Raw genomic sequence first — 26968 nt, forward strand, 5'->3', positions numbered from 1 at the left:
TTAAGTTGTTATACTAGGGTTCTGATTTATTTGCTGCCTGTTTTATTTTGTTTCCCCCCTGCATTTCTTTACCTTAGGCCGGTATGGAGGATTACGGCCTCTTGAGCTTGCTCCTCACCCGTGCATCATGCGAGGTATGAAGACCGCCGCCGATGAGGCAGCTTCCCACTTGTTATATTATATTTTATGCCTGGGTTCGGTTGGTTTGTTCGACCCTGTTTGTAGCGTGAGACCGTGCCAGTTTTGTGCCAAGCTATGTGATGCCAACATCCGAGCTGTTTCGGAATTTGTGCATAGTCCAGATACGGTAGTGTGCTACACGGATGTCTGACCCCTTTACACGCAATCGTAGCGAAAGCAGGGCACTTGCCGTTATCGGTCACCGAACGCCAGCAGATTAGCGGCGTTAAACAAACGATTCTCGGACGCCTTGTGGTACACCGGTACACTGTCACGTTACGTGGTGTGTTGCAATGCTAAATCAATCTGCAGTCAGTCGCTAGCTTGACGGATCCCTGGCGCTACAGGGTCAGGGAGCCAAGTTTCAGCTGGAATGTTGAAAGTCGTGTAGTTTTAAAGCGACTGTGTTTAACAGCAGATTCTTTTTCGGATTTGAACTGTGACCAGCATCGTCTTGATTACTTTGAAAAGACAACAGCACATAATTCCTCTTTTGAAACTTTGTGCGCTGAATTGTCAGGGTTACACGAGAAAATCGTCGAGTTTCGCGTGCCTATTTCGTGCGTAAAAGTCTACAAAGGCCAAGGTGTTTGCTCTTATCTCTAAAACGTCGTTAAGCTCTTACACTTGCTGACGTGATAACAAATCTCGGGTGCGTAAAGTTGATAAGCTGGATGACTTCAAAATGATCTAACTGCGAGTACTGTAGTGGTACAAGTCAGCTTAGAACGGTTACCGCGTGTATGCTGACTTCAATTGTCTGGTTTTCATAAGATTGATTTGCTTGGTTAGATTCATATTAGATGTCATGCATTGCCTCACAGCCGTATTTGCATACACACAGTGCTAGTTCAATTAGTGCCGACGCCAGGACACATATATATATATATATATTATTGCGGTCTTTAGACTAGTTCTTGATATTCCATAATTTTCGGCTTAGTATTTGTAAATGTGCAAGCCCTGCTTGTCAAGGACATTTCAAGAACTTGAGGCAGGGTCATCAAACTTCAACTCAGTACTTTGGAATTTACAAGCTTGAATTCTGTGCATGAACAGACGGATGGAAACTGCAACAACCACGTGGTGTATGTTAAATGGCTATATACTGTAAACGACTAAATTTTCGCGAGGACCTAATTTTCGCGAATCACCCACAATTCGCGAAAAATACGTCCTGCAAACAATTCACGCAATATGTCAACGCTACGGAAGCTACACTCGATTCGCGAAAATTAGAACCTGCGAAATCATTTAAGATTTTCAGCTTTGGCCCGATTCGCGAAAATATGAGCCCGCGAAAATTAAGTCGTTTACAGTATGTTGCCTAATTGCTCAAGTAACTTGAGACAAAACTAAATAAACTCAACAAAATCAAGACCAACAGAATCTTATGTATGCGTGAAAACTACAAAGCGATTTTCTTAATTTGACTTCTTGAGACTCAAGATAAATTCCTTGCCTTCCTAAAGCATGTAAAAGGTATCAGCTTTTGTTTACACACTCCAGTTAAAAAAAAAAAAAATCAAGAAGGTATATAAAAGGTGTATATTTCCTTTAATAGGTTCATATTTACTTTTCATCACAGCTATTTCTTTTTTTTTTTTTTCTTGTGATCTCTGACAGTCACATTTTATCACGCCTTAGAATTGGCAAAAGAGAAAAGAAGTTTATTTCAACATCTTGTAAACCCTGAGATGGGGAACGATAAAAAAACGGACGAACAACAAACGGACGAACACAACGAGATTTTGTTGTGTTCGTCCGGTTTTTTTTATCGTTCCCCATCTCAGGGTTTACAAGATGTCGATTGATTACCAGCTCGCCTGCACTCTCTCACTGCTTACAAGTTTATTTATAAGGATGACCCAATGAAATAATCTCATGACTGGGGGAGTAGGACATTCCTGTTGTCCACTGCTAGATTCTTTTGCATGGTTTCCTTCAAAGATGAGAGCCACAGTTAATTTTGTTTATAGAAAGTGAAACCATGTTTTCACTCTGCCATTATCCAACTGGCTGAATTATTGTTTTGTAGCTTGTTCTCCCCAAATAATTGAAGATGTTGAATAATCGTTGGTTTTTCAATGTAACCCAGCTCACCGACGCATCCGCTTTTGCAGGGAAGCCAATATGTCCGACGGGCCGACACCGACAGGTTGCAAGATGTGTTTAACAAGGTAAGATAGTCTTCTTTGCATATTGCATAGTGTGTGTGACATTGGAACTGTGTGCTCCCTTTTCCAGTACGCCAGCATCGAGAAGAATGAAAACAAGTTTATGACCTCGACCGATTTTGTGCGAGGGTTCTTGGGTCTCTATGAAGGTCCGCAGTACAATCAGGAGGCAGTCAATATCCTGGGGAGTATACTCGATACCTCCAAAGATGGGTAAGTCATTCAAAAGATGAAAAAAAAAAAAATAATAAAAAAAAAAACATTAAAGAAGGGTAAAGTGTTTTTAATTTTTCGACCGAATGATGTAGACTTTTTTGCGGATTAATGTAAGTGCAAAAAAAGATCTAAATTTGTGTTTCATATATTTTCACACCAGTTGTACAATTTGTGAAGACACCTAAGGTAAAAACGAGTCTCAATGAAGAGCTGCCTCCTTTTTGACATCTTATTGGGCAGTAATGTACATAATATAATAGCTTTTTAGTGTTGCACTGGTCTCTTAAATGAATGGTGTGCGCCAGTTCATATAGAAGATTATGTTGGCCAGTAAAGAGGAATAGATTGAAAAGTTTGTTGGATAGGCAAGTCTTGAAACAAGTGAAGCTAGTTTCTTTTATAACTTCAATTTGCACACTTTGCATATCTTGGTAAGTGCTGGCCAGTGTTGTGAAGTTCAGAAGAGAACTAGGCTTTAATCTGTTATACAGAATATTTTGACGGAATTTACTTTTCTTCTTTGCTAGTTTTCCACAATTGCTGTATGTGGGACCGTGAGCATTGCAGACAGGTGGTGCAGCACTACTAGACCTATTAAACAAATTTTAGGCCATAAAATTTGAAGGCACTTGAGTTCTGAAGTATTGACATAATCAGCTTTTGAGCGATGCAACAATCAAAATCATAAGCTCCAGAAATGTGTCATTGTCCTTCTTTTTCATGGTTCATTTTTTGCCAATTTTTATTTCGAATAGTTGCAACAGAGTTTCTTAGGTCCTGATAATATTAGAAAAAAACAAAAACAATTGGGTATTTATAAAAAAAGCAATTAAAACATTGCATCTTGAAATTATGATTAAAGTTAGGTATTTCTAAAATAACCAACCCAGTGTCATGTTCTCCTTGTACGTGTTCAATTATAGACTCATCTCCTTCACGGAATTTCAAGCTTTTGAAGGTGTTCTCTGCCAGCCTGATGCACTTTACAAGACAGCTTTCCAGATGTTTGACACCAATGGTTCTGGCTCCATTACTCACGGTGAGAATTTGGTTTGTTGCCTTTTGCCATAGTATGGTGCTACTGGTTTGCATCTTCTCTGCTGTAGCTCTGTTTCAGAAGATAAAATGGAAACAATGGCTAAGGTTCCTTTTAATGTGCCCTTTTTGTCTTCTTGTTTCCCAAGATGAGTTTGAAGACATCATCAAGAAAACGACGCTATACACCAAGATCCCCTTTGACTTCAAGAGTGAGTTTATGGCGCTGCACTTTGGCGGCGACCGCAAGAGGACTGTCAGCTATGCTGAGTTCTCCCAGCTTCTTCATGTAAGTGATCTGCATGTGCTTTTGCATTTAAAAGGATGGAATGTTGGGCTAGTTGGTACGGTAGCATACGATAACAAAAAGCACAAAAAGGCAACCGACGAAGAAAAGGAACTGTTCTTCGTCCATTGTCTTTTTGCACTGTTTCACAGAAGGCTTTTTTATTGAGTCTAACTTGCACCTTGTATTGGAATATTTCCTCTGAGCACTAGATTCGCAATATAAAGGGATAGAGTCAATTTCCTGGGGTTCTAAACTTCAGGCAGCTGAGCTTTAACCCGTTAAGTGGGGAGTTTTTCTTGGGCAGGTAACCATGCCATAAAAAGTTTTTTTTTTTTTTTTTTTTTTTATTTAGAAATTTGTAAAATTATTTTCAGGCAAAAGTTTTTTTTTTTTTTTTTTACCTAAAGAAATAACATTTTGCATCTTCTTTTGCTGAGGTACGGGAAAGGGGAGACAATGTTCATTTTTACACTTTTGACTTTATAAGGTAGGCCATGAAGACTGATGTTGTACAAGTAGATTTTTGAAAAATATATAATAGCAGGCTTGGTTTGTAATTATTCCACGGTGTTTCGCTGCTACTGAGCATGTCCTCATTTTCAAGTCACCGTTGTCGCTTCGCTACAGCAGTGGCACGTTTTCCGCATCTCAATGCCTTGTCCAATCCAGAGCAAAAACAAGAGGAAAAAATTCCTGACAAAGCATATAAATGATTTCTTTAGCTGGCAAACGCAAATAAATCTAAACATGCTTGGTATTGTGTTTGATAGGTGGCAGTAACTATGACCGCCATCAAAACATATTGCCACCTGTTCCACAGTGCTTTTTCTCCCTCCTTCCAAAGGAAGTGTCGTGCGTCTTTGTGTCGAGATAAAAATAGAGGAACGTCTAAAGACGTGCTTCCCAGTTGAGGGGCTAAGATGGGGTGCAGAGGGCAACTTTTCCGCGAAGGACAAAAAAAATATATGGTTTGCGTTAAAAATAACATATTTTATAGTATATAAGACACATCGATGTACAAGATGCACCCTCCACTTTTTGCAAGTTTTAAGTAAAAATTAGTATATAAGACGGACCTGTGTATAAGACGCGCCTATATTCATGCACTTGCCGCGAAAAAAACTTCATATCATGTGGTTGTTCAAATATTATGAAATGCCGTACTTACCGATTAACGTCTCGGAGAAATAGTCTCTAAGAACACTTATAAAGTGCCAAATTTGCAAGGAAAAAACTTGCACAACCTCGCATTTTTTGTTTTTTTGTTATGGAACTCTAGTTTTGGAAGGTTGACTTGCATTTATGATGCATCATTTGCTTTGAGCTGTCATAATAGTTAAAAAAAGACTAATCAGCATCAACAGGAGTTCCTTCAGAGTTTGTCAAAAAGTAAAAGATATACATATAAGACACCGCCAAAAATTTGGGGAAAAAAGTGTGTCTTATACATTGAAAAAGATGGTATATACCGTAGTTGACACTCGAGCAAGCACCCGGCCAACATTGAAGATAATCGTGAAAAAACTGGGGAATAGGCGAATGTCAGGTCCAAGAGCAAGGATTCAGAAGGGGATGTGGAAGGGTGGGCTCCACCGCTTTGCACCGGCGTGCTTGAAGTGGTTGACGAGGGGGAGCACCTCAGTTAAGGGGCTCAGAAGTCTGCGGTGGGCACTTGAAGCATCCTTTGCTTAGCTTTCAAACCTTTCAGAAGTAGTGGGCGGGTACTCATTGTGACCTGGATGCATCCTCGATATTTTATAGTACTTCACAGTCGTAAAAGTCCAAGGTTCTGGTAATAGTTTGCGTTCGGGAAAGCTCCCTAAGTGACATGCGAGGTTATTTTTTAGGCAAGTCTTCATTCAGGCCATAGCCAGGTGTTTGGTATACCAAAATGCTCTGTTTGTGCCTTGGTTGTTTAGGAAACCCATCATGAAGAAGCAGATCTCGGTGGGATGCTGTTTGTACCTACAACCTGCCGGGTATCTTAGCTTCGAGTGTTTAATTTTAACTATGAAGCTAAGCATACTTTTGGAATGCGGTGCAGTACACTACCTATATCATGTTTTGGTTGCAAAAGCGGCCTACTGTGCTGTGTCTTTTGGTCAAAAATGCAAACTTGTATTTTTTTAGGATTTTCACGAAGAGCATGCCATCCAGGCGTTCAAGCAGTACGACAAGAACCGCAGTGGAGTCATTGCTGCAATGGACTTCAATGATATCATGGTTTCTGTCAAGAGTCACCTCCTTAGCGAAGATGTGAAAAAGAATATTGTGGCTGTAAGCGAGACTTAATACCATTACGCTACTGTGGGCAATCCATGCTTGTGCTCGGGTAGCATCTGCATGATATTTCTGTGAATCGCTGGAACAAAACCTAAATTCCCTCCTTGTACATGTCTTTCGATGGCATCACTATCGCAAAGAGGCTTATATTTTGTGCCTTACATATACTGCATATTTTTTGTTATTCGTGGATGTGTCCCTTCGATTTATTTGTGTCTTTCAACTGTCTGTTTCATTGTGTTCTTCCCTGTCATTTGCTAACAAGACCCTGTCACCTTTTGAATCATTTGACTACACTTCTATCATTTCACCTGAATATTATCTTCTATGTGTCTTTTATGTTCTTATTTCCCCACCTCTTCCTTCTCTAATGCCCTTTAATGGGCTTCTAAGATGCCAGAATAAATGAACTTATAACTTTAAGGCAATGTTTGAAGCCCTTTTAAGTTGCATGTTGGGTCAAGGTGCAGATAGACTTGTCAGTTCACTTTATTAAGCCAGTATAAAGCTTGGCCTTCCCTGGCTCCCAGTCTGTACCATTCATAAACGGGCAGTAAATGGGATCAAAGGAAATGCCAGTACTAACTGTACTGGCATTTGCCTTGGGCTTTGTTAGTAGCTACGCTAAGATTTTTCATTTAGGTTGAAATGCAAGAAAAAATTAAAGCATTAAATATTTTTTCTTCTTTGCAGCATTAATAAATGGTTCCCCAGGGGTGGAACGGCTGCGCCATTTGCGCCATTTTGCGCCAGACGGATGTGTCTGCGCCATCCTGCGCCATGTTGCAGAAACTGCGCCAAAGCCAATACCTCGCGCCATTATGCGCCAAATCGCAAAACGTCCGCCCAAAAAAAAGTTCTATTTTGTCTTGGTTTCGGTTTTTATCGACTCGATTGTCAACAATGAGGGCGTTTAGCCTGGTCGGCCTTGCAATCCGTTGTTCTGTTTATTCCCCTTGTCTATCCCGAGTCGGAAGCGCGCGAAACAACTCGGATTCTAAGCACTACACCACCTGCGACTGGATTGTTACTCTTCAACCATAAGCGGTAGGGCAAGTAGGCCAAGGTGAGGTCGAGTCGTTAAGCGTCAGATTGCATGAGGCTCTGCGGCCCGGGATCCGGACGTCATCCAGTCGAAAGCAAATGAGCAAAATATTCCTTTTAGTGCTTCATCGTTAGGAGTTGGAACCGCATTCTTGCAAGATAAATCGTGATTTGATAGAACTGAAACACGGTCCGATCCGAAACCTTGCCGGTCAGCAGCTCTACTTATCTGCTCGGCGTACTTTAACCTTGCTCCTGCTTATCGCTTCAAATACGATAACTTCGTTAATCGCAGTCTGCTGCTTCGATATCGAGTTTGCACAATAGGATAAACTCGAAATTTGTTGCCCTGTTCCTCCGTGCAACTGCACGTCCGTTGCTTACGCACGTCACGTGGTTCGCACATGTAATTACTATGTCGAGCACGTGTGGGTTGTGCGATAAGCAGAGCTGGTTTGCATCTTGAGCGTCTGAAAGCCACTCAGAAAATATCAAGGACGCTATCTTCAGAAACATAGAGTACTTGCTGTTTGATTCTCATTAAGGCTCACAAAGTTTCAAGTTTTCGCATCTGTTACACTGTTATCCCATCTACCTAGGTCCCTAACCGCTCATGTTCATCTCTGCTGCTAAGCACGATTGAAATTGCTTTCGTGCTTGTGTAAGATACAAGCTGAAGTGCAATGCAAACTGATCTGAGCTGCTCCTAGCCTGCTCCAGAATGTAGTTTCAGCTGCTCCCAACCTGCTCCAAAACAGCTGTTTCAGCTGCTCCCGTGGCTGCTCCCAAGTACATTTCATGAGTTCCACTCCTGTTCCCAGGCGAAAATTTTCAACTCCAACTGGTCCCAGTTGGAGTTGGTCCCAGCTGGAATTGGTCCCAGTTACAACTGGTCCCAGTTGGAGTTGGTCCCAGTTACCGCTGGTATCAACTCCAGCAACAATGAAACACGGCACGAAATGGAAGGTTGACAAGACTTTATTGTCAAAAACTTGGAGAGTGAAGCTAAATAATAGGTTCGGTGATGTGCACGCTCTGGGTTTAGCCACTTGCTTGCAACGGTTGAATCGCTTTTTCAGAGGTAGTATTTGTGAGATGAAGGAAGATTGGCCGCTGGCGTCTGTTAGTGAAAACGTCCTCAGCTTCTCTCCCCATCGCGTGAAGAAAGGTGCTCACCCGTGATACCCCGTTGCGCTGGTGAAGTCCTTATAAGGTTCGGTAGCGCTCCCACCTTGCAATCTCTGTCACAACAGTCAAACATTTTCAAGGTAGACCTCCCGCCATTTTCGCCATTGTGCTCTCCGCGGCGTTTTCTTCCGTCCGGTCTATCTGCGTCCGGTCTTTCCTGGGTGCCCTCCGATCGCTGAACTGCATCTTTCCATCCTCGAAGTTCACCACCGCCACCATGGTGTGTGTACAGTTAGGTTCAAAGAAGTGCAGCTGTAGTTTTGACATTTTCATAATGACGCCAACTTGGGCGATGGCGATCCTTCTCTACCGCATCCGTCCGACTCCGGCATCAGCATAGGCAGTGCCACCTGCCGACAGCGCGTACCACTAATCCGCACCCGCGTGCCACGGCGGCCGGCTAGCTCCGATTGGCCGAAAGATAAATTTATTTATTAAAAGAAAAAAAATACTGTAGGTATTTAAATAAATGTTTTAATATATTTTAATGATGCACTACATGTTCATTTAGGTGAACACATTTTGTCATTAATTATATTTTCCAATTAAAAAATTATTTTGTTAATTACAATTTTTATATTATTTTTATAAATATAATATATAAATGTACCCAGTAATTAAAAATTTTCCTATTTGTATAAATCTAAAAATGTAAATGTTTTTTAGTTTTCTTCATTAGCAAAGGTCAATGCAACCCCAACTTGTCAAGATTGTTGCCCCGTGTGAACTGGGAACGGGAAAGGCATTTGAAGTCCGACTGGGAATCGCTCCAACCAGTTACTTTCCTAACTGGTCCCAGTTCACTCCATTCCCTACTGGGAGTCAAACTAGTTGACTCCCAACTGGGAATGGTTCAAACCAGTTGACCCCTCAGCTGGTCCCAGTTGGACTCCTATTGGTCCCAGTTGGTACCAGTTAGTCCCAGTTGAAACCAGCTGAGGTGCCAACTGGTCCCAGTTAGAAATTTTCGCCTGGGGTGTGTAGGAAGTTACACACTCAGTTTACTTTTTATTTCAATTTGAGATTGCTGCATTCTCGAAAAGCAGCCCAGTAATGAGTGGAGCTTTCGTTTTGTGTTCCTTTTGGCAGCGTCACATTTCAAAGTGACATTTCTTGAAATGCAGGTGGCTGGCTCTGGGGCGGGGGGCCACCAGGTGTCCTTCCCTTACTTTATGGCCTTCAACTCCCTGCTCAACAACATGGAGCTCGTCAAGAAGATCTACCTTCATTTCACCAAGGGAAACACCGCTCTGGAGGTCACCAAAGGTCAGCAATGAATGGGCTGGCTTAACATCAGAAATAACTGACACCAGCTCTGCAAAAAAAGGAATATGCACTCACTTTGTTTTTAGTACTGGGGATTTTAACACTTTGACTGCCATGAGTATGTTTCTTTTTTAGAGCTTGTTTTGCGCACTCTTATGAAGATGACAGGGCTACCACTGTTGCTCCATTCCTTACAGGTTCTTTTATTGTCTGTTTAAAATTTTCACTGAGCGAGGACTACATTTTCCTCCCGAAAAAAAGTATTTGACGTGTGCAAGTGCAGGGAAAGGCGACATGGCCACATGACCTTTCCGCTTTAGATAATGGAGAAATACAGGCGCTTCTATTTGAAAATGATGAGTGCTCTACCATTTCTGATGACAAGTCGAGCACCTTTCCAATGACTCGGAAACTTTGTTTAAAATTGACAACCTGCACGAAACTTGGGAAGCATTGACTTGACCCCCAGATGTTTCGTGTTGCTCACTGCCTCCTTGATAGTATTTGCAACAGCACCACATAGTGAAGAACTAATAAATGGAAACTTCAGATGGCCAGGAAATAATAACAAAGAACTGTAGGGAAGGTGAACGCTTCCTTTTACGTTGGCATAAATTGCCAGTTTTAAATAGGATTTGTGGTACGTTTTATGAACGTGCCGTGGGCTGAACAAGTGCAAAATGTGGAGAACCCCAGCGTGAAGTATGACGGGTTCCAGAAGAAATGCCCCACATAGTAGTGTGCAGAAATGTTACAGTTTATAGAAGGCCAAATGTTGGTTTTACAGATGGTTTTCTTGCAGGCAAATTATTGTATCTTCCAAAGGCACAACATACCTTAGCTTGTGTGCTTGAGGACAGCATTTTCTTCGCATACTCCAATGCACAGAGGAAAGGTGGCAGTTTGGAGAGTTGATATGTGTAATATGGTTTTCTGAAATGTTTGATATATCGGTATTCTTTAACACAAAATGTGTTTATGGCCTGGATTTTATGGAAACGTGCTACGCTCGAGTGCGACGAAAAAGCGTTGCACGCGGGCCAAGACGACATAAAAGATGCTTAGCTCGTAGCAGGCCATGCATAAGTGTCCAAAGCATATGTAGGAGGCGTAATTAGTCATCATTATTCATACATAATCATAACTGGGAACAAGCGATCGAAACCAGAGAGGTTCACCAAGGAGCTCAGCAAGAATTGAACCCTGGACCATGCAATCTGCAGTCCGACATCATTGCTTGGTGCCACAAGTAGGAGATGAATGAGAGCACAAGGCAACCGGGTTAAGTAGGACTTGCCGCTGATCGTGGGGAACCAGCGAGTGTCCACCTACGCCAGGAACCAGCGGCGTCCGTCACCGCACGCTGGTGGTTCCCGACGAGGTGTAGCGCCCCGCGTGGACTCTTGACATTACGGGGTTGGATAAAAACATACCATGGGATACTGTAATGGGCGTATGACATCAGAACTCCCGAAATAAGTAAATTGATAGAGTAAAGGACATCCTAATTTTCATCCCCTCGCAAGTAATCGCAACTTCCACTGGGGTTCCTAAAAATCCAAGAGTACAAAGAATTCAAAAGCGTACACGCACACACCGAAGAAGCAGAAACCGGGGAAAACTTCTTATTAAAACATGCTGTGACAAATTCTACTCCTGAGGAAATTCAGACTTGTCTCAAGCATATCGTAACCCACACATAATATATACATGCACCCCCGGGTTTATCAGAATGATTAAAGTGAGCTTAATTTATTATTTGGATAAACAATTCCATTGCTGCTGTACGTACCACTCTGGTTCCTGCATTTCTTTTTCAGAGGAGTTTTTGTACGCAGCACAACAAATGTCTCAGGTCACACCACTAGAAATCGACATCCTCTTCCAACTGGGTGGATTTCTCCACCAGTCCACAGGGTGAGCTCTTTAACCCGCTCTGTTCTGACAGTCGTCAAAAGCTGTTTGCCTTCTGACGTGATGTGTGGAAATCTTTCAAAGAGTGCAACCTCTCATCTTTATTTTTTTTTTAGTTTATCTTGTGAGAGCAGTTTGGTATTGATGTATTACTCTGAAAGTATCCCAATTTCAATTCTCCGCTATATTTTCGTGATGTCTTTGCATTGGTGTTTCATCTGTGTTAACGGAGTGTGAAAGTTAATAATTTGCCTGAATTTGTGCCATCTTTTAAATTTATTTTCTGGCAACTGAGTCATCCTGAATTGCTTTTGAAGAAACAATTGCATGATTTCTCTCCAAGATGCTGATGTTTAAAGCTAATTTAGACTTGACCGAGTCTTATTCCTCAACTCGCATGCTTGATCTGAATAACGAGTGAGATAGCCCTTTATAATGGTACACATAATTAAATTTACCTACTCATATTACACAGAATCTCGACTCCACTGTAAGTATTTCATTTTGCTACAATCGTGCATACTTAAATGCTCGTGCACCTTCTCTTTAACGCGAGTGTAATGCAATAACTGGAAAAAGTTTTTTTCTTTAGATCTTTGAGTTGGGCACTAAAAATGTGCGCAATCTCATTGAGTCTCGATTTTAGCCTCGGTGTTTTGAGAATGCACATCCTTGCATTATATGGCAATGCCCGGAATGCGTCTCTGACTGGTGCGCTTACTATCATATCCCGCCCACGCATTGGTAGTGGTCCTAAAGTGGCAACAAATTTCATTACACAGTCTGCATGTCATGTCCTTGGGTGTCGCGATCCTGGCAGTCTGTGGTAGAAATGCTGTTGATAAAAAGCTAGCAAGGGTCGCCGTTGCGGCGTCTCGTCTCGCGCCTGCTTTGGTGTCCGGCAACTGCCTGGCTGCGGAGTGACCTAGAGCAGGGCAGACTGTGCCACTGCCAGGATCGTGGCTGGCAATGGCCCGGCCCTTTTTTTGACCTCGTCAAGCAGTAATCGAGAGACTACTTTTGGGGACGCTGTATGCGCAGCGGGCGAAGACGCTTTCCGGGGGTCCAATCTCGGTCGAGGCGAGAGCGAGAGCATTTTCTTGGCCGCTGATCGGACGTGGCGCCGCAGCTTGCACGTAACCGACCGACGACGATTGGACGAGGACGTCTCGCCGACGTGCAAATGGCTAGAGGGGTCTTGCAACCTCTGATGGACCTGTCCTTGGTACTTATTCGTCCGCCGGTCGACACCGGCTTGTGTACGGCGGCGGAACGACTCGAGATTTGCCAACAAGACATGGGCAGTGGCTTCCAACGTGAAATGGCGGACGATCGCAATTTTCAGCTTGCTTTCGATCTCGCTTCGCCGCGGCGCTCTGTTAATAGCAGACGGTCAACTTTCTTTCCGATCTGTACGGTGTTTTTTCATTTTATTTTAATCTGCGAATAACGCCTCGTAGCAGACAAACCACATTCTTCGCTCGCGTTGGCGGACGAACCGTCTTCTAACGCCGTCTTCACTCGCTCCGTGAATGCAAGTTAGCTCTCGCTCTCGCGATGACCGAAACCAGACCCTAAGTGCCGCACTTGTACTTCTCGATGCAACCTTGCCTTTCTCGCGACCTGTTCTGGAATTGCCCGAAAGCTTGCGGCTCGAGCTGGCCGGCAAGGGAAGGGCAGTCAGCGCGGAGCGTGAGTGCCGCAGGAGCCCCTGGTTTTGTCTTGTAGAAACACGGGTGTGTAGGCGAGAGGCGCCCCGGCGTGCCCCGAAGAGCACAGACGGGCGCGTCCACCGCAGCTTCCTCTTGTGGGGCTCGATTCCACGAGCAGAGGTGTGAAGAGGTTTCCAGGTAAAGGACCTCCCGCCTCCCCCGCCCGGGCAGGGAGCAGGCGGTGCACTACTCGTAAACTGAGGCTGCCCCACCGGCACGGGGGTGGTTCTCTCTCCTTATCTCTACTGTCAGTCTTTACGAGAAGGCTAGATGTCAGGCGGGCAGTTTGATAGTAGCATGTTACCTAGAGTCCTAGTGTATCATCTTGTTTTGGAGGCAGCTCTCAGTTGTTTAATCCACGTGCTAGCCCATGGGTTCTCAAACTGAGTTCCTAGGAACGCAGGGGTTCTTTGAAGCACCCTCGTCGGTTCCCCAAGTTTCTTGAACCGTTCCTCCTCCTGACTGAAGGTGTAATATTTCCAGTTGATGCACTGCTTTAGCAGATCTGAGCCATCACCAGATGTGAAACTGTTAGCCAAATGCTCTTTAGTATGTACGTGAATGTTCACAAGGTCTGCGGGCACTTGCAACACTTTATTGGATCGGTGCCGAGGCAGGGAGCGGTTCCTCGGCCACCATTCGAGGCAAACGGGGGTTTCCCGAGATTAAAAAGCTTGAGAGCCCGTGTGCTAGCCTCTAACTAGGCTGTATATTTTCCAGTGTTTATTTATATCAAAAATCGGCGGATGTTTTTTGGTGTTTATTTATTTCCAAAATTCCAGTACGTTTCGGTGAATTATTTTGTGCAGATGCTTAAAATTGTTCTTATTGACGGAAGAAATTGTGAATAGAAACGAACAATCAAGACGAGATATGGTTACTCTTTTATCTAAATCTGATACACAATGCTACTCACACCTCATTATTGTAATATATGCATGCATGCATTCCAAGTCTCGCATCTGTCATTCCTGCCTGCTTCTTCCTGTTGACGAGGCTCAATTTTGAGAATGCGTGCTCTACATTTGCGCTAGACACGGGGAGTCTCATAATGTCTAAAGAGGCTTGGGAGAGTACTGACCAGTCTGGTGAATGCAGCTTCCAAAACAGCACAGGGTCAACAACAGCACTGATGGCGTACTGGCGGTAATGGAGGAACTCAGCTTCCAGGTCGCTGAGCTTACATTCATCGTGCATGACAAGTCTGTAGATGTTTTCATAGGGAACAAATTCCTCTGGCAGCTCCATCTTGTTGCAAGGATTAACTATCTGCACACAAAACTAGAAAGAGTCATTCGTGAACTGGCTGCATCTGGACTTGAGCTGAAACAAAGTATAAAGAAACACCAATGTCACCCCTCCCACAGACAACCTTTGACCCAAGCAATATGAAAGACACTTCAAACCACCCAACTAGGGTCCACAAGGAAGGAGGGCAACCTTCAACGGTCAATCTACAAAAAGGCACTATGAGGCCGAACTTTCGGGGGCATAAACTGAAGGTCAAAGTAACTGGCAATGACAGAAAAAAACATATCTCGATTACTAAGAGACCTTGGGGGACCTATGCTGACAGTCAACCCATAACAAAAAAACGTAAAAAAAAAGATTGAGTTTGACGAACATCTACATAAGACTTTTTGGGTGAAAAAAACTGCCGCTTTTACGAAAATATCCATAAACCAATATTTTTCGCTTTTAACTTTTTATTTTTTTTCCGACACTGGTGGATGTTTATTGGTATTTTTCGGTCAAAATCGGAAAGTATACGGCCTACCTATCACAACTGAAGAAGATTCATGCCTAGGGAGAGGGCAACAAAAATGGGCCAGACACGATCGTGTTTTTTGTGGAAGCTGATCTGCTAAAATTAGCTGAAGGCTGCAATCACATGTATTGCTTTTTACGCAGGATGAGTGCTTTATTAGGTACAGAAACCTGACGAGACTGTACTTGCCGTCGGCCGTACCACAGCTTATGTTTGATCGTGCTACGGCACTAGCATCGTGAACTACGTTTTCTGAAAATTCCAGTTTGTAACTCGTAAAGTTTATAGTGCGTAGGCTTAGAGATAAAGTAGGTTTGAACTAGACTATCTCTACTAATGTAATTTTGATCCTCCCTGCAGTAATCAATATTGTCATCCTTCCCTAGTGCTAAAGAACTGCCCTCGGGGTTCATGAACTAATACTACAGGGTTTTATCAGATTTTTTATTTCTTTTGACAAGTGTATGCAACAGTACTTCTTACTACAAGGCTAAGCTTAATTACATTTTAACATTGGTGTTGTGCTTTAAAAAAGAAATCTGGATGTTGCAAAATAAAACAATAATAATCGGCCAGTGTTGTTGGTCAACACCTGAAAGCATCTTTATTTTGTTTCTGTGCTTACCTCATTTCAGACGCGTAACTTACGAAGACTTGGAAAGGATAGCTCCGTACCGACCTACTCGATTCCTCTCTAGGCCCATCGCAGAAGTAAAAGCGGTCAAGGTTGGTATCAGCTTGTCTTTTTACCAGGAGTCAAATGAATAACTCGGCAAGAAGAAAACTAAATGACCCAGGCCACCTTCCTACATGGTTGCCACAATGCTCTGCTGCCAGTAAAACCTTTTGACTGGCGGGAATATGCGTAAGGTGTGCATTTTCCCATTGTACCCATCTCGCTAGTGGAAACAAGATAAAGAAAGTTTCGAAGCATGTATTATTGAATGTGTTTATGCAAGCGTGAAGCCATCTGATGCATGCGTTTGCTTAGCTCCCGGCATTAATTTTTCCAGAGCCCCGACGAAAGGGGGGTCGGAGTCCAGTTTCTCGAGAGTGCCTATCGCTTCACGCTTGGTTCCATTGCCGGTGGTAAGTGGTCATCGTCAAAGCAATCAAAGGAAGCAGTCGAACAGAAAGGTCAATAAGATGAGCAGTTGATGCCAATCTCATGCGGTCAATTTCCGACGTAGACATAAAGGATGGAATCAGGCACAACTGTTTACTTGTGCCAACAGATGAGTTGACAGTGACTGGTGGCCAGAGCATTTTGCATGAGGATCTGGAAGGGGATCAGATAACTGATCAATGGTTTCTTAAAGTCATCGATCAGGATGAAGTATGAATTTTATTATGAAACATCTATAGACATGTGCAAATAGCAGTTTCTGACAGCAGATTGAATGTTTCAAGAGTGATGGCTCAAATAATGTTGACCTGAGCTGTATACTACTAATTTAAAATGTTGACTTAAATAATTGTTTGACAAAATGTAGAACCTGTCTTAAAAAAATATGTAATTCAAAATTTGTTTTTTATAAAGGAGGTTTCTTAGTTTCTCGTGGTTGTTTGCATGTAAACAATGCTGCATCACGAAATTGGTATTTAAATTGCAAAAGCTAAAATCAAAGACATAAATTCTAGTCCTGGGCAACAAATCCTCATTTTAATCAAAGAGATGGCATATTTTAGAACAGTGGTCCTCAGATGTTTCGGAGACCCTTTCTAGATCGGTCGAAGTGATGGGGAACCCTATCTGCCGAGGGGCAGGAGGCGGTATTGAACGATTACAATAACAGAAGGATAAATGAAGGAAACTAAATGCATGCAAACCAACTTTGCAGCTCTGAAACAGAGTAATCAACCCTACTCATTCATGTTTCGTGTATTTAGCTTTGTGAGGCAGTGAGCATCATTAAAAGGAAAAAGTTTTTGAGGTAGGCTCGGTTTCACAAGCTTTTGGGGTCCCTGGAGGCCTTCAGGGTCCCCAGAGGGTTCGCGGACCCCCATTTGAGAACCACGGTTCTAAAACTTTGCTTCAAAAGGTATAGTATAGTTAAGTTTCTAGAACTCTGCAACATTTATTTGTTATATGCAAATTTGGCATGAACTAACTGCTGTCTAAATTGCTAATCTTCACATTTACAGTGCTGAAAGGCAATGTGGGCTGTCAGTGCAGATTCATATTAGCCATAATAAGAATTTAGCTTTTAGAAGAAAATAGAAAGATAGAATTGTTATGTTTGCAATTCACCTGGAAGGTATGCTTCTGCCCCCTGAAAACTATGGCAAAGTGGCATCCACAAAGCCACTGTCATGAGTGATGCTTTGCTGCATTGCACATGTTCTGCACAAGGTGCCCTCATTGGAGCATAGATGAACCTTACGATAGCAAGTTTCGAAGACATTTTCATATTGAAGTGTCCAAAATATTTTAATTATGTACTGCTGTACATACTATTAATTTTAAAGGCCAAGTTGAAAGTACTTATGTTCTAATTGGCATTTTACCTTTTAGAATATCTGTGCATGCCCATAGATATTCAAAGGACTACTGGGAGTTTTTAGCAACAAATACAAATATTCAGTCATGGGGCAAGCTGGAATCATTAACTATACTATGTTGCATATAGCGAAAGTTTAACCTAGCATTATTCGACCCGTGGGCACAGCCGACTTTGAAACGCAGATTCTCGGTTGATGGGTCAAAATCCTAGCTAGGGCTTGTGCCATCTGACAAGAGCCAGTTGCAGCGTAGGACCTGTATATCATACTTTCTGATTGTCACGCCCCCGATATACGAGCGTTTTTGACAAAAAAGTTATTATATAAGTTGCACTTATATGTTTGTACTGTCGACTTAGAGAAACTGCATTGATAAGCCTGCATACGTGTATTGCGATTGTGGTATAGTTTCAACAACCTTGTCAGCAAATCGCTCAAGAAAGAGAAAGCCCCACATCAAATTTGCACCGTTAAGATTCATACTTGAAGAACAAGAATGCGTAGCTATTATAGAAGTCACACCGTTGTATAAAAAGCACCAACTAAAAATTTGTAAAAAAAAAAAAATAAACACGACTTATGCACCAAAAAATCCGGTAAATTAGATTTTGCTTTCTCGTCAATAATCTCCGGATAATGTAAACCAATCCTGAGTCTTTTGCCGGTGCAAAACCATAGCTTTTAGTTGTTTTGAATCATAAAACCCCAATATCTACTTTTAATCAATGCTGCTTGTTGGGCAAGTTGGTGCTGATATTTTAAAAACATGGTATTGCTTTTAGACGCCAACGAGAGGGGAGAACAGGACCACACAATGCGCTAACTTTGACCGCTTATCATTCAGAAAAAAATGGGTATAAATACTCTTCGCCATCACGCCACTCAACCAGTACCCTGTCTGTTGTCCTGTTCTCGTTCTCGTCTGTGTCTAAAAGCACTACCATGTTCTCAAAATTAATTTTAGTTTGTTTTTCTTTCTCAAAATATGGATTGGAAGTATATATATGCCATCCTGAACCGGCGCTCTTGTTCGGCCGCATTCAAACGCCCCCGTTCTTTGGAGGCGGGCTCTGCCGTAGAGCCGACTTGCTGAGCGCGCCATGGCCCTGCAGCGGCGGGAGCCACGGTGGTGTACCCGATCGACCTGGTGAAGACGCGGATGCAGAACCAGCGGACGGGCTCGTACATTGGGGAGCTCATGTACCGCAACAGCTGGGACTGCGCCAGCAAGGTGATCCGGCACGAGGGCGTGTTCGGACTCTACCGGGGCCTGCTCCCACAGCTGGTGGGCGTCTGCCCGGAGAAGGCCATCAAGCTCACCGTACGTTCACCCCCGCCCCACTGCGTGGCCGCCGCACGGTCGCCGAAAATGTTGCTACAGTCATGTCTTATTAGTACGGACACCCGTGTCAACACCACCTGGAACAGCCAAGGCCCGCAGACATCCTCCTCTTTCTCCGTCCAATGTCGTTGCGATTGGACGGTGCCCACTCGACAATCGAACCCGAGCCCGATGCCGAGCGTCCTCCGACGCATTCCTTACGAGGTTCGACCAAACACTTTGTCCGATCCGTGTCTTTGTTTGGTCAATCTTGCCGTGACGACAAGAAAATTCTTGTACACGGACTTTGACCATTCTAGGTGGTGTTGCCTCCATTCCCTTCAAAAATCATCCACAATGCAAGTTGTCCTTTTTGAGGAAAAAAAATGCATGTATTTAGTTGGATCGTTCCAAAAATGTTGCCTGTGTAGGGGGGCGTCCATATTAACGGCGTTCATATTCATGAGACGTGACTGTATTAGAGCCACTATAAAGTAGCCGATGATAGGTAAAGAACACTGTAGATGCTCTGCCTCCAATTAATAATTTTCAGATATTCTAAAAACACAAATTCTTTGAACAACGGAAGTGCGCTGCGAATTGAATCAGACAGCACACACAATTCACAAATTATTTGGAGTTTCAAATACAGTTCGGATGCAGTATTTACAATTTTTCTCATTTTTATAGGTTAATGACCTGGTTCGTGACAAGCTCACCAACCCAAAAGGAGAGATCCCGGCGTGGGCAGAAATTGCTGCTGGAGGCTGTGTGAGTCACCCGTCTCAAATCACCCTAGACTGCAATATAAATAAAAATAAGAAGTTTCATTATACAGGGAAACCCGTTTAGAACAAACCCACATACAGCGAATTATTGTCAATATCGAACTCATGAAAAATTTAAATAAAAATGCACGTAAAAAGTATGTTTTATAACAAACAACATATTGGCTATATCAAACTTTTCGCCCCCGGGAAGGCTTGCAAAAATGCACAAACAATCGTCTTGTGGCCTGTCCCTTCCTCCCACAAAGAAGTAGGAAAGAAAGAAAATTCCGAAAGCTGAAGTTGCGAACAAAATTGAGCTAAGAGAAGCGATTCAGGAGAGAAAGCTAAAAAAAAATACACTGCATGCACGCAAAAAAAAACAAAAAAACTTCATTTCAATGCGTTTGCCCACGAAGAGAATCAATTCAAAAGGGAAAGTAAGCTAAAAAACTGGACACATGCAAAAAAAAAAAAAAAAAAAAAATCCTTCCAGCACGTTGTTGCAAGGCGGAAATGAAGAGATGAGAAAGAAAGAGAAGGCTTTCGCCTTACAACAAACTCGTGGAAGTTCGTTGTAAATGTTTGCTATATCGAACTACTTGCTATATCGAGCTGATCATGGCGTTTCCTGCTGTTTGTTATAAATAGGTTTAACTGGAGTAGTATGCGACGCTTAGCATAGGTGTTTTCTGTGAGGTGCCATTAGCATCCCCGGTTTTCATACGTTGGCCAAACTGGTGTCATGTTTAATGACTAAACCTTGGAGCACCGAGGGATATATTCATGTCAAAATCAGTGAATACAGAAGTGGTCCAGCATTTAGAAGTCTATAACAATCGTTTCTTTGAATTAGACAGAGGTAATTATTAGTGAAGAGAAGGACCAGTTTATGAGGATGCAGCGAAAATCTAATTGCGATTTAATGCGTTACTACCCTTCCCTACCCTATTCTTTCCTGTGATGTCCAATTAAAACACACTTCTTTATCCAGTGACCTTGGATAGAGAAGTGTGTTATTTTTTGCTCTTGTTACCTTTTTTTTTTTTATTAAACTTCTTACATTCAGATAATGATTTTTTTTTTTTACATTTAGTGTTTGTTTCTGCTTGCTGTGTTGGGGCAACTAATTCTTATAGGTTGTGCTTTGCTTGTGCATGGTTTTAGTGGGAAAGATTGTCCTTCTGTCGCCAAAGTTCTACCTCCTAGTTGGTGTGGCCTTGTTGAACTTTGGCACAGTTGCTTGTCCTTTCATCATTGGCAAATGAAGCCTTAAATGGTGTGACATTGAGTAGTATGTGTTTATCAGAAAGATTCATTAGGACGCTAAGCTTTTAAAGAAGGTGTCTGGGAAATAAACTCTCTGCTTCTTTTTCTGTCTTACCCCCTTGGAGTTTTAAGCACAATGAAACAAGGTTTTTTTTCTTTGTGTCCACTATAGTGGCAGAGGTCTGCTGCTTTTCTTGGTTTAGTGCTTGTGCAGGTTTCAGTAATTTTTTTTTTCTTTTGGGTATTTTGAGATTTTATCTTAGGGTATGTTTAGTTTGTGCACAAGCATTTGGGTAATATGTGCCTTGAACTCCTGTGGCCAGTTTTTTAATTTCTGGAAATCTTTCAAGATAAGTGATGCTGAAATACTACATGGTGTCATTCATTATGTGGCAGATATCAGATTCTAAGTTAACTAGGGATTACTAATGTGGATCAAATTTAAAACTAGGGTTTTGCAAATATTCAAATATTTGAACAATCGTTTCAAATATTATGCTCTCAATATTCGCTTTGACATGAAAGGTAGTAGTCACACTCTTCGGAGTGATGACGAATTCAAGGTTGCGGCGAGTTAATTGGCGCCATTGCGTTGCCTTCTCATCAAGTCCCGATGTGGTGCGGAGAAGCGATACCCAGAGTGGGCAGTGAGAGTCGCTTTTCCGCAACGCAGTCGCATGTGTAGGGGAAGAGCACCCTATCAGAGCAGGGCACCACTCTAGGTTTGATTTTACGTCAAATCTGTCGTTGGTTTGCCACCGCTATGTTGGTCAATGAACTGTCCGAGGCCGCAGGCAAGAAAAAAATAAATAGTTTGGTAAAAATGTTTAAATGAACAATTGACAAATGGAAGCTTGGGAGCAACCTTAACATGTCCGGCTGGATTTTCAGTTTAGCTTGGTGTGACGTAGCCAAACGCCCCCAAAAAAATGCAACAACTACTCAATTTTTTATAAAAAAAATATTCTGCCAAAATAACTACCTATTCACACAAGTTTGCTTCAAACTCTGAATCCATTATATACATATACTTAAATAAAGCCCATTTCAACATTGTTTTTCTTTTTATTATTTTTTTTTATCGAGGTTGTTGATTTTGTGGATGAAAACTGTTTGACTGAATAACAAAACATATACGTAGTCTTCAATGGTAGTAAGATCAGAATATGAAAAAAAAAAAAAAAAAGATCTGTTACATAGCAAAGTTTGTGAAATGAAGATTCATTATAGTATTGAGGTTTAACTGCAGTACAACTGAGCATGTGCTTGCAGGTGGTTTACCTTTTTGCACACATGCAATTGTATAACACTGTAAGTGCAAACAGAAAATCGACTCTTTTTTGTATTTTGCTCACAGGGAGTAACGGCGGGCATCGAACTTGACTGCTTATTGTACTGCCCCAAGTGAGAACTTGCCACCATACTTGGTAATGGTTTTTGTGGCAGCTGTCCAATTTTAAGAGGAAGATGGGAAACACTGGTGATCGCGTGTTTGCGCTAACAGTCGCACTTTGTACACCTTAATTTTGTGGAGCAAACGGAGCTGTTCATCTGCAGGCAGGAGCCTCTCAAGTAATGTTCACCAATCCGCTGGAGATTGTCAAGATTCGTCTGCAAGTGGCCGGGGAGATTGCTTCCATGGCCAAAGTGAGGGCCTGGACAGTCATCAAGGACCTCGGCATCAGGGGACTGTACAAGGTGTGTCTGGGCCATGGACTCAACGCCCTTCCTTTTTATTTTCTGCTGCTGTGCTTGTGGAGTTCAAGGTCAAAAAAGTAGCCCCCCTGCACTGCCTGCCTTCTCTTGTAGGGTGGAAGGTTTTGGAGGAAGGAGTGATCAAAGACCATAAGCTGCAAGGGCAGATTTCGATAAAAAAACAAAACAAAGTTTTTTCTCAGGTAGATGAATCTGTTGCATAGTGTGCATCTGCGGTCTAGTCTGCACGTAAACAGTTCTCGTGCACAGCACGCCCTAACAAATACCTACTTCACTAGCTCCCAAGGAAGCTTGAATTATGCAAAGTCATCATTAGTACGGTATGTCTTTTACAAACTTGGTCATATCTTGTCATAATGAACGACCTATGAAGAAAGTCACATTTTTCGCCCAAAGTGTGCGAAGAAACGAAAGCGATAGCTGTCGCATGGTCGTGCAATACTGGTGGAATGGTGCTGTCACGTACCTGAGGACGGAGGTGGGATGTGGTTAATTTTTATAGCAATCGTGGTCGGCGGCGTGGATGCCAGTGATGACCACCACCAGTGATCTGTGAAGTGGGTAAGCGCGGTGGAAGTTTCTTAAACTGTCCAACATTATGCATAGCGACTGGATACTGCCAAAGTGGGATTTCGCATAACGTAAGTGATGTTTGAAAACAAGTCTTTCAGACAGACGACACGGAAAAGTCTCCTTTCGTCGCATCGAGGCGGCCGCCAGGAAGGCCCGACTTCCCTGGCCTCACGCCAAGAGCGGAGGGAAGGGTTTTTTCGTAGCGACGACGAGACGAGGTCGAAATTTCTGTAAAGTGTCGCCCGTAAAGCTATCACTTCAAAACAAATCCTTGTATAATCTGTACCTGTAGATAGTCGGCACCGCATAAAATTTCAACCTTTAAATGTGTATAGTCTGCTGACTATTGTTCGGAAAATATGCTATCCTTCATTGCTCACTAGCTCATCAGTGATGTTGAGATTGATTTACCCTTTAAGTACCTTGAACGAGCTGAGCTCGTCGGCCGCTTTTTGGCTAAAAATGGCATGAACGAGCTGAGTTTGTCCAGTGTTTTTTTTGGTAGCCCTCAATTCCACAGACGAGCTAGGCTCGTTCGAGTAGTTTGCGGCGCTGATCATAGATGGCAGCACATGTTTAGTTGGCACATCTTTTTTTTTTTGCTGCCACTGATTTTTGCGTAGTAAACTTTGGAAATTTTATCTGCATTACTAGCGGAATAAAACCTCTAAATAAAAAAAAATATGGCACTTTTAGGTTACTTTTTGAAGAAAAAAAAAGGGGGCACTTAAGGGGTTAAAGTTTTCAAACTTTATATTTCTAAATCTTTGTTGTAGATTGCAAAGCATGTTTGTTAGAAAGAGGAGGATATTAGATCAAAGGAGTTGGCTTGCCTATACCTGCATACTGGTGCATCAGTACCATAATGCGCCACAGACATTTGAAGAGCGGAAGGACCAAAGCATCAAGGTTAGAAGACAGAATGAATCACCAGTCAGCAAACCTCTGGCACCAGTTTATGCATCTGATTGTCAAACCATTTAGAGGAGGAATGAGATAAGAAGAAATGAAGAGAAGGATAAAAGTAGCAGAAAAGAGCTCAGTCAGGCAATGCGGCTCCCTGAATGCATCCATTACACTGATTCTCCCCACTTGAAACCTTCTTATGCTCTGTCATGTTTGGAAAAAAAAAAAAAAAAAAAAAAAAAAAAAAAAAAAAGAACTCTTAGCAGCAATATAATGAGCACACTTACTCATTAAGAAAGGGCTTATAGTTTAATCTAACAAAGCTATATCATCTGCTAGTATGTTACTTGCCTCGTGGCTCGCTATTTTGGAATTATATAGTGGCTTATTGTCACAAAATCTGGAGACAAACCAGTCAAACTAACATTATTTGCCTCTAATTGAATAACTTGTAGGCACATGCTTGGTGTTTATGCTTTTTAAATAGAAATATCTGGCAGTCTAGCATGTCCTAGCGAATGTGAAAATGTTTTTGTGAATGCTGTACAGACAACGTCAGCAAATGATGAATGGAGCTCGCTCAATAGGTTCTGGTTAGCATTCTTTCGGTGCACACTTTTCTTTTTTTAGTTTTCTGAAGGCAACCCAAGTGACCCGGCATCCCCTGCCCCGTTCTGCTCTCTCTTATTCTAGGGATCTAGGGCGTGTTTTCTGAGAGATATCCCGTTTTCAGCGATATACTTTCCCACCTACGCTCACTGCAAGCTAAAATTCGCCGATGACAACGGTCACAACGGCGCCAGCTCTCTGCTGCTCTCGGCCGTCATCGCAGGTGATTGAACAGTTTATGTCTCCGGGCTTTAGGGTGTATTGCTAGCGACTTCTTTCCGGCATTCATTAAGTGCATATTTTACGAGCACTCTACTTTTCTGTTAAAAGTTTGCCAAAACAAACAAATGGACAGAGCAGACTGTGACATGCCTCAAAGGTGCCCTTAAGGCTGGTTTAAGCTGGAGAGACTTAAGGCCGGTTCACACTATAGCGACCGACCACGACCGACTCTGACACAACTGGTTTTTAAGCTGTTTGTGGCTCGTCGTAAGCAGTCACAAGCGACTAAAAAACCGGTTGTGTTGGAGTCAGTCGCTAAAGTGTATACCAGCCTTTAAAAACCGATAGCGACTGACTGTGCGTGGCAGCAGCACAGCCAGTCATAAGCAGGAGTCACAAGCGACTGGAAAACCGGTGTTAGTGTAGTCGTTCGTAGTCAGATGCAAGTGTGTGAACCAGCCTTTAGAGATAGCGTATTTACAGCACCATATTTCCCAACTATAAAAGCTTCAGAAAGGCTTCTATTTGCCACGGCATTGCAATGTAAGTGTCTGCTAATAGTGCTGTACTGTTTGTTTAGAGTGACATTTCTGCTCCACAGCTCTAGGCTCTTTATTCAGTTCAAACTTTTTGTTTTAGGAATTTGCCCTCGCAAGATTTGAACATGGCAGCTTTGAGGGATATCACACACTGCTGATTGATTAAACAAATTTTACGAAGGAGTAGCATGTAGAAACAAGTATCTATTAGTGTGTTACATGCTCGAAATGTGGCACATATCTGGAAGCCATCGCTATCTTGTAGGTGTGCCTGCGGCGTACTTGGTGACTCCTGCGGACGTCATCAAGACTAGGCTTCAGGTGGCGGCTAGGAAAGGTCAGACGACCTACTCAGGCGTCCTAGACGCCTGTCGGAAGATCTGGAAGGAGGAGGGCGGACAAGCCTTCTGGAAGGGTGGCCCAGGCAAGTGCCGGCTTTATACCCGGTCTACCGGTTCCTCGCAGTTCAGCTTTGTTCAAAAGTGGTAACAGCGAGGTAAAAACTACAAAAGCTGAAGGACAAGTAACGAGAAGCATCCTTCACATTCAATATATTGGTTAGAATGTTTAGAAAACAATTAAAAGAAACATAAAATAATGTTTTGCGACATCATTTTCAGCGTTGCAGCCATGACTTTGTTCACTTCATCGTACGAAGGGAACTTCCTTCGGTGCAGTTCTTTCTTTTGTCAGACGGCAATAAGTCCGGGTTATATGAAGAGTCGCAGCGCAGTTACCACTGCTTAAAGTTTAATGTGAAATTCAATCACGCAATTCCGCCATACTCTCACAAGCACATCTTCATCATTTGCCTTGATGACGTATTATGGGTGCTGTAACCACAGACAACACTAAGGACGAGGACTAGTAGAGCAAGTGGACAGCATCTGTCCTGTCCACTTCTTCTACTAGTCCTCGTCCTTAATGCTGTTTATGTCCATAATATTATGAGGTACCGTCGCTCGCTGTGTCAGAACGCTAAAGACTGTGACAGTCCGACTGCAGGTTCCGGCCTTCACTAACATCGACACTACATTGCTCGTGTACCTCTTTGCAAAGAAAAACGGAAGTAGTTTCATTACTTCTCAGTCAGCCCTCGTAGTGTTTCGTACATTTTAGCGAGTTTCCTTATAACAGTGTTTTTCGAGACTGTTTCATTAAAGTTCTGTTTCCTTTCGCTCGTTCCAGCTCGAGTGTTCCGATCTGCGCCTCAGTTCGGCTTCACACTGTTGACCTACGAGATCTTGCAGAGGCTTTTCTTCATCGACTTTGGCGGAAGGTTAGTTTCTTTTCTTACACAGGTCCAATTTCGCATGTCGGTATGTACGGGGCTTCTGCAACATAATTCTCGAAAGAGTTTGCTTTAAAACTGCAGGGCCCAACCAAGCGGCCGAGCAAGTACACAACTTTAGCATTCTTTTGAGTCCTAGTATTTAGCTTTGCCTTTCAATCAAATGACACATATTTTTGTT

At 42.7% G+C, this 26968-nt stretch overlaps 1 protein-coding gene across 2 annotated transcripts in view; it reads left to right on the forward strand.

The window, feature by feature from the left end:
* Window positions 1-26968, forward strand: part of LOC8030662 (calcium-binding mitochondrial carrier protein Aralar1) — a 28697-nt gene that overhangs the window by 152 nt on the left and 1577 nt on the right. For both annotated transcript variants that reach the window (XM_029966647.4, XM_029966648.4), the window contains exons 2-17: window positions 78-134; window positions 2304-2360; window positions 2428-2570; window positions 3497-3612; window positions 3758-3897; window positions 6028-6174; window positions 9537-9678; window positions 11499-11595; window positions 15708-15798; window positions 16086-16161; window positions 18687-18895; window positions 19586-19666; window positions 22489-22629; window positions 24820-24958; window positions 25762-25920; window positions 26685-26775. In XM_029966647.4, coding sequence (XP_029822507.3) covers window positions 78-134; window positions 2304-2360; window positions 2428-2570; window positions 3497-3612; window positions 3758-3897; window positions 6028-6174; window positions 9537-9678; window positions 11499-11595; window positions 15708-15798; window positions 16086-16161; window positions 18687-18895; window positions 19586-19666; window positions 22489-22629; window positions 24820-24958; window positions 25762-25920; window positions 26685-26775 — 1886 coding nt within the window. The remainder of the gene's footprint in view (window positions 1-77; window positions 135-2303; window positions 2361-2427; window positions 2571-3496; window positions 3613-3757; window positions 3898-6027; window positions 6175-9536; window positions 9679-11498; window positions 11596-15707; window positions 15799-16085; window positions 16162-18686; window positions 18896-19585; window positions 19667-22488; window positions 22630-24819; window positions 24959-25761; window positions 25921-26684; window positions 26776-26968) is intronic.

The sequence above is a fragment of the Ixodes scapularis genome, unplaced genomic scaffold, assembly GCF_016920785.2.
Source record: "Ixodes scapularis isolate PalLabHiFi unplaced genomic scaffold, ASM1692078v2 PGA_scaffold0__279_contigs__length_252992795, whole genome shotgun sequence".
Taxonomy (NCBI): Eukaryota; Metazoa; Arthropoda; class Arachnida; order Ixodida; family Ixodidae; genus Ixodes; species Ixodes scapularis.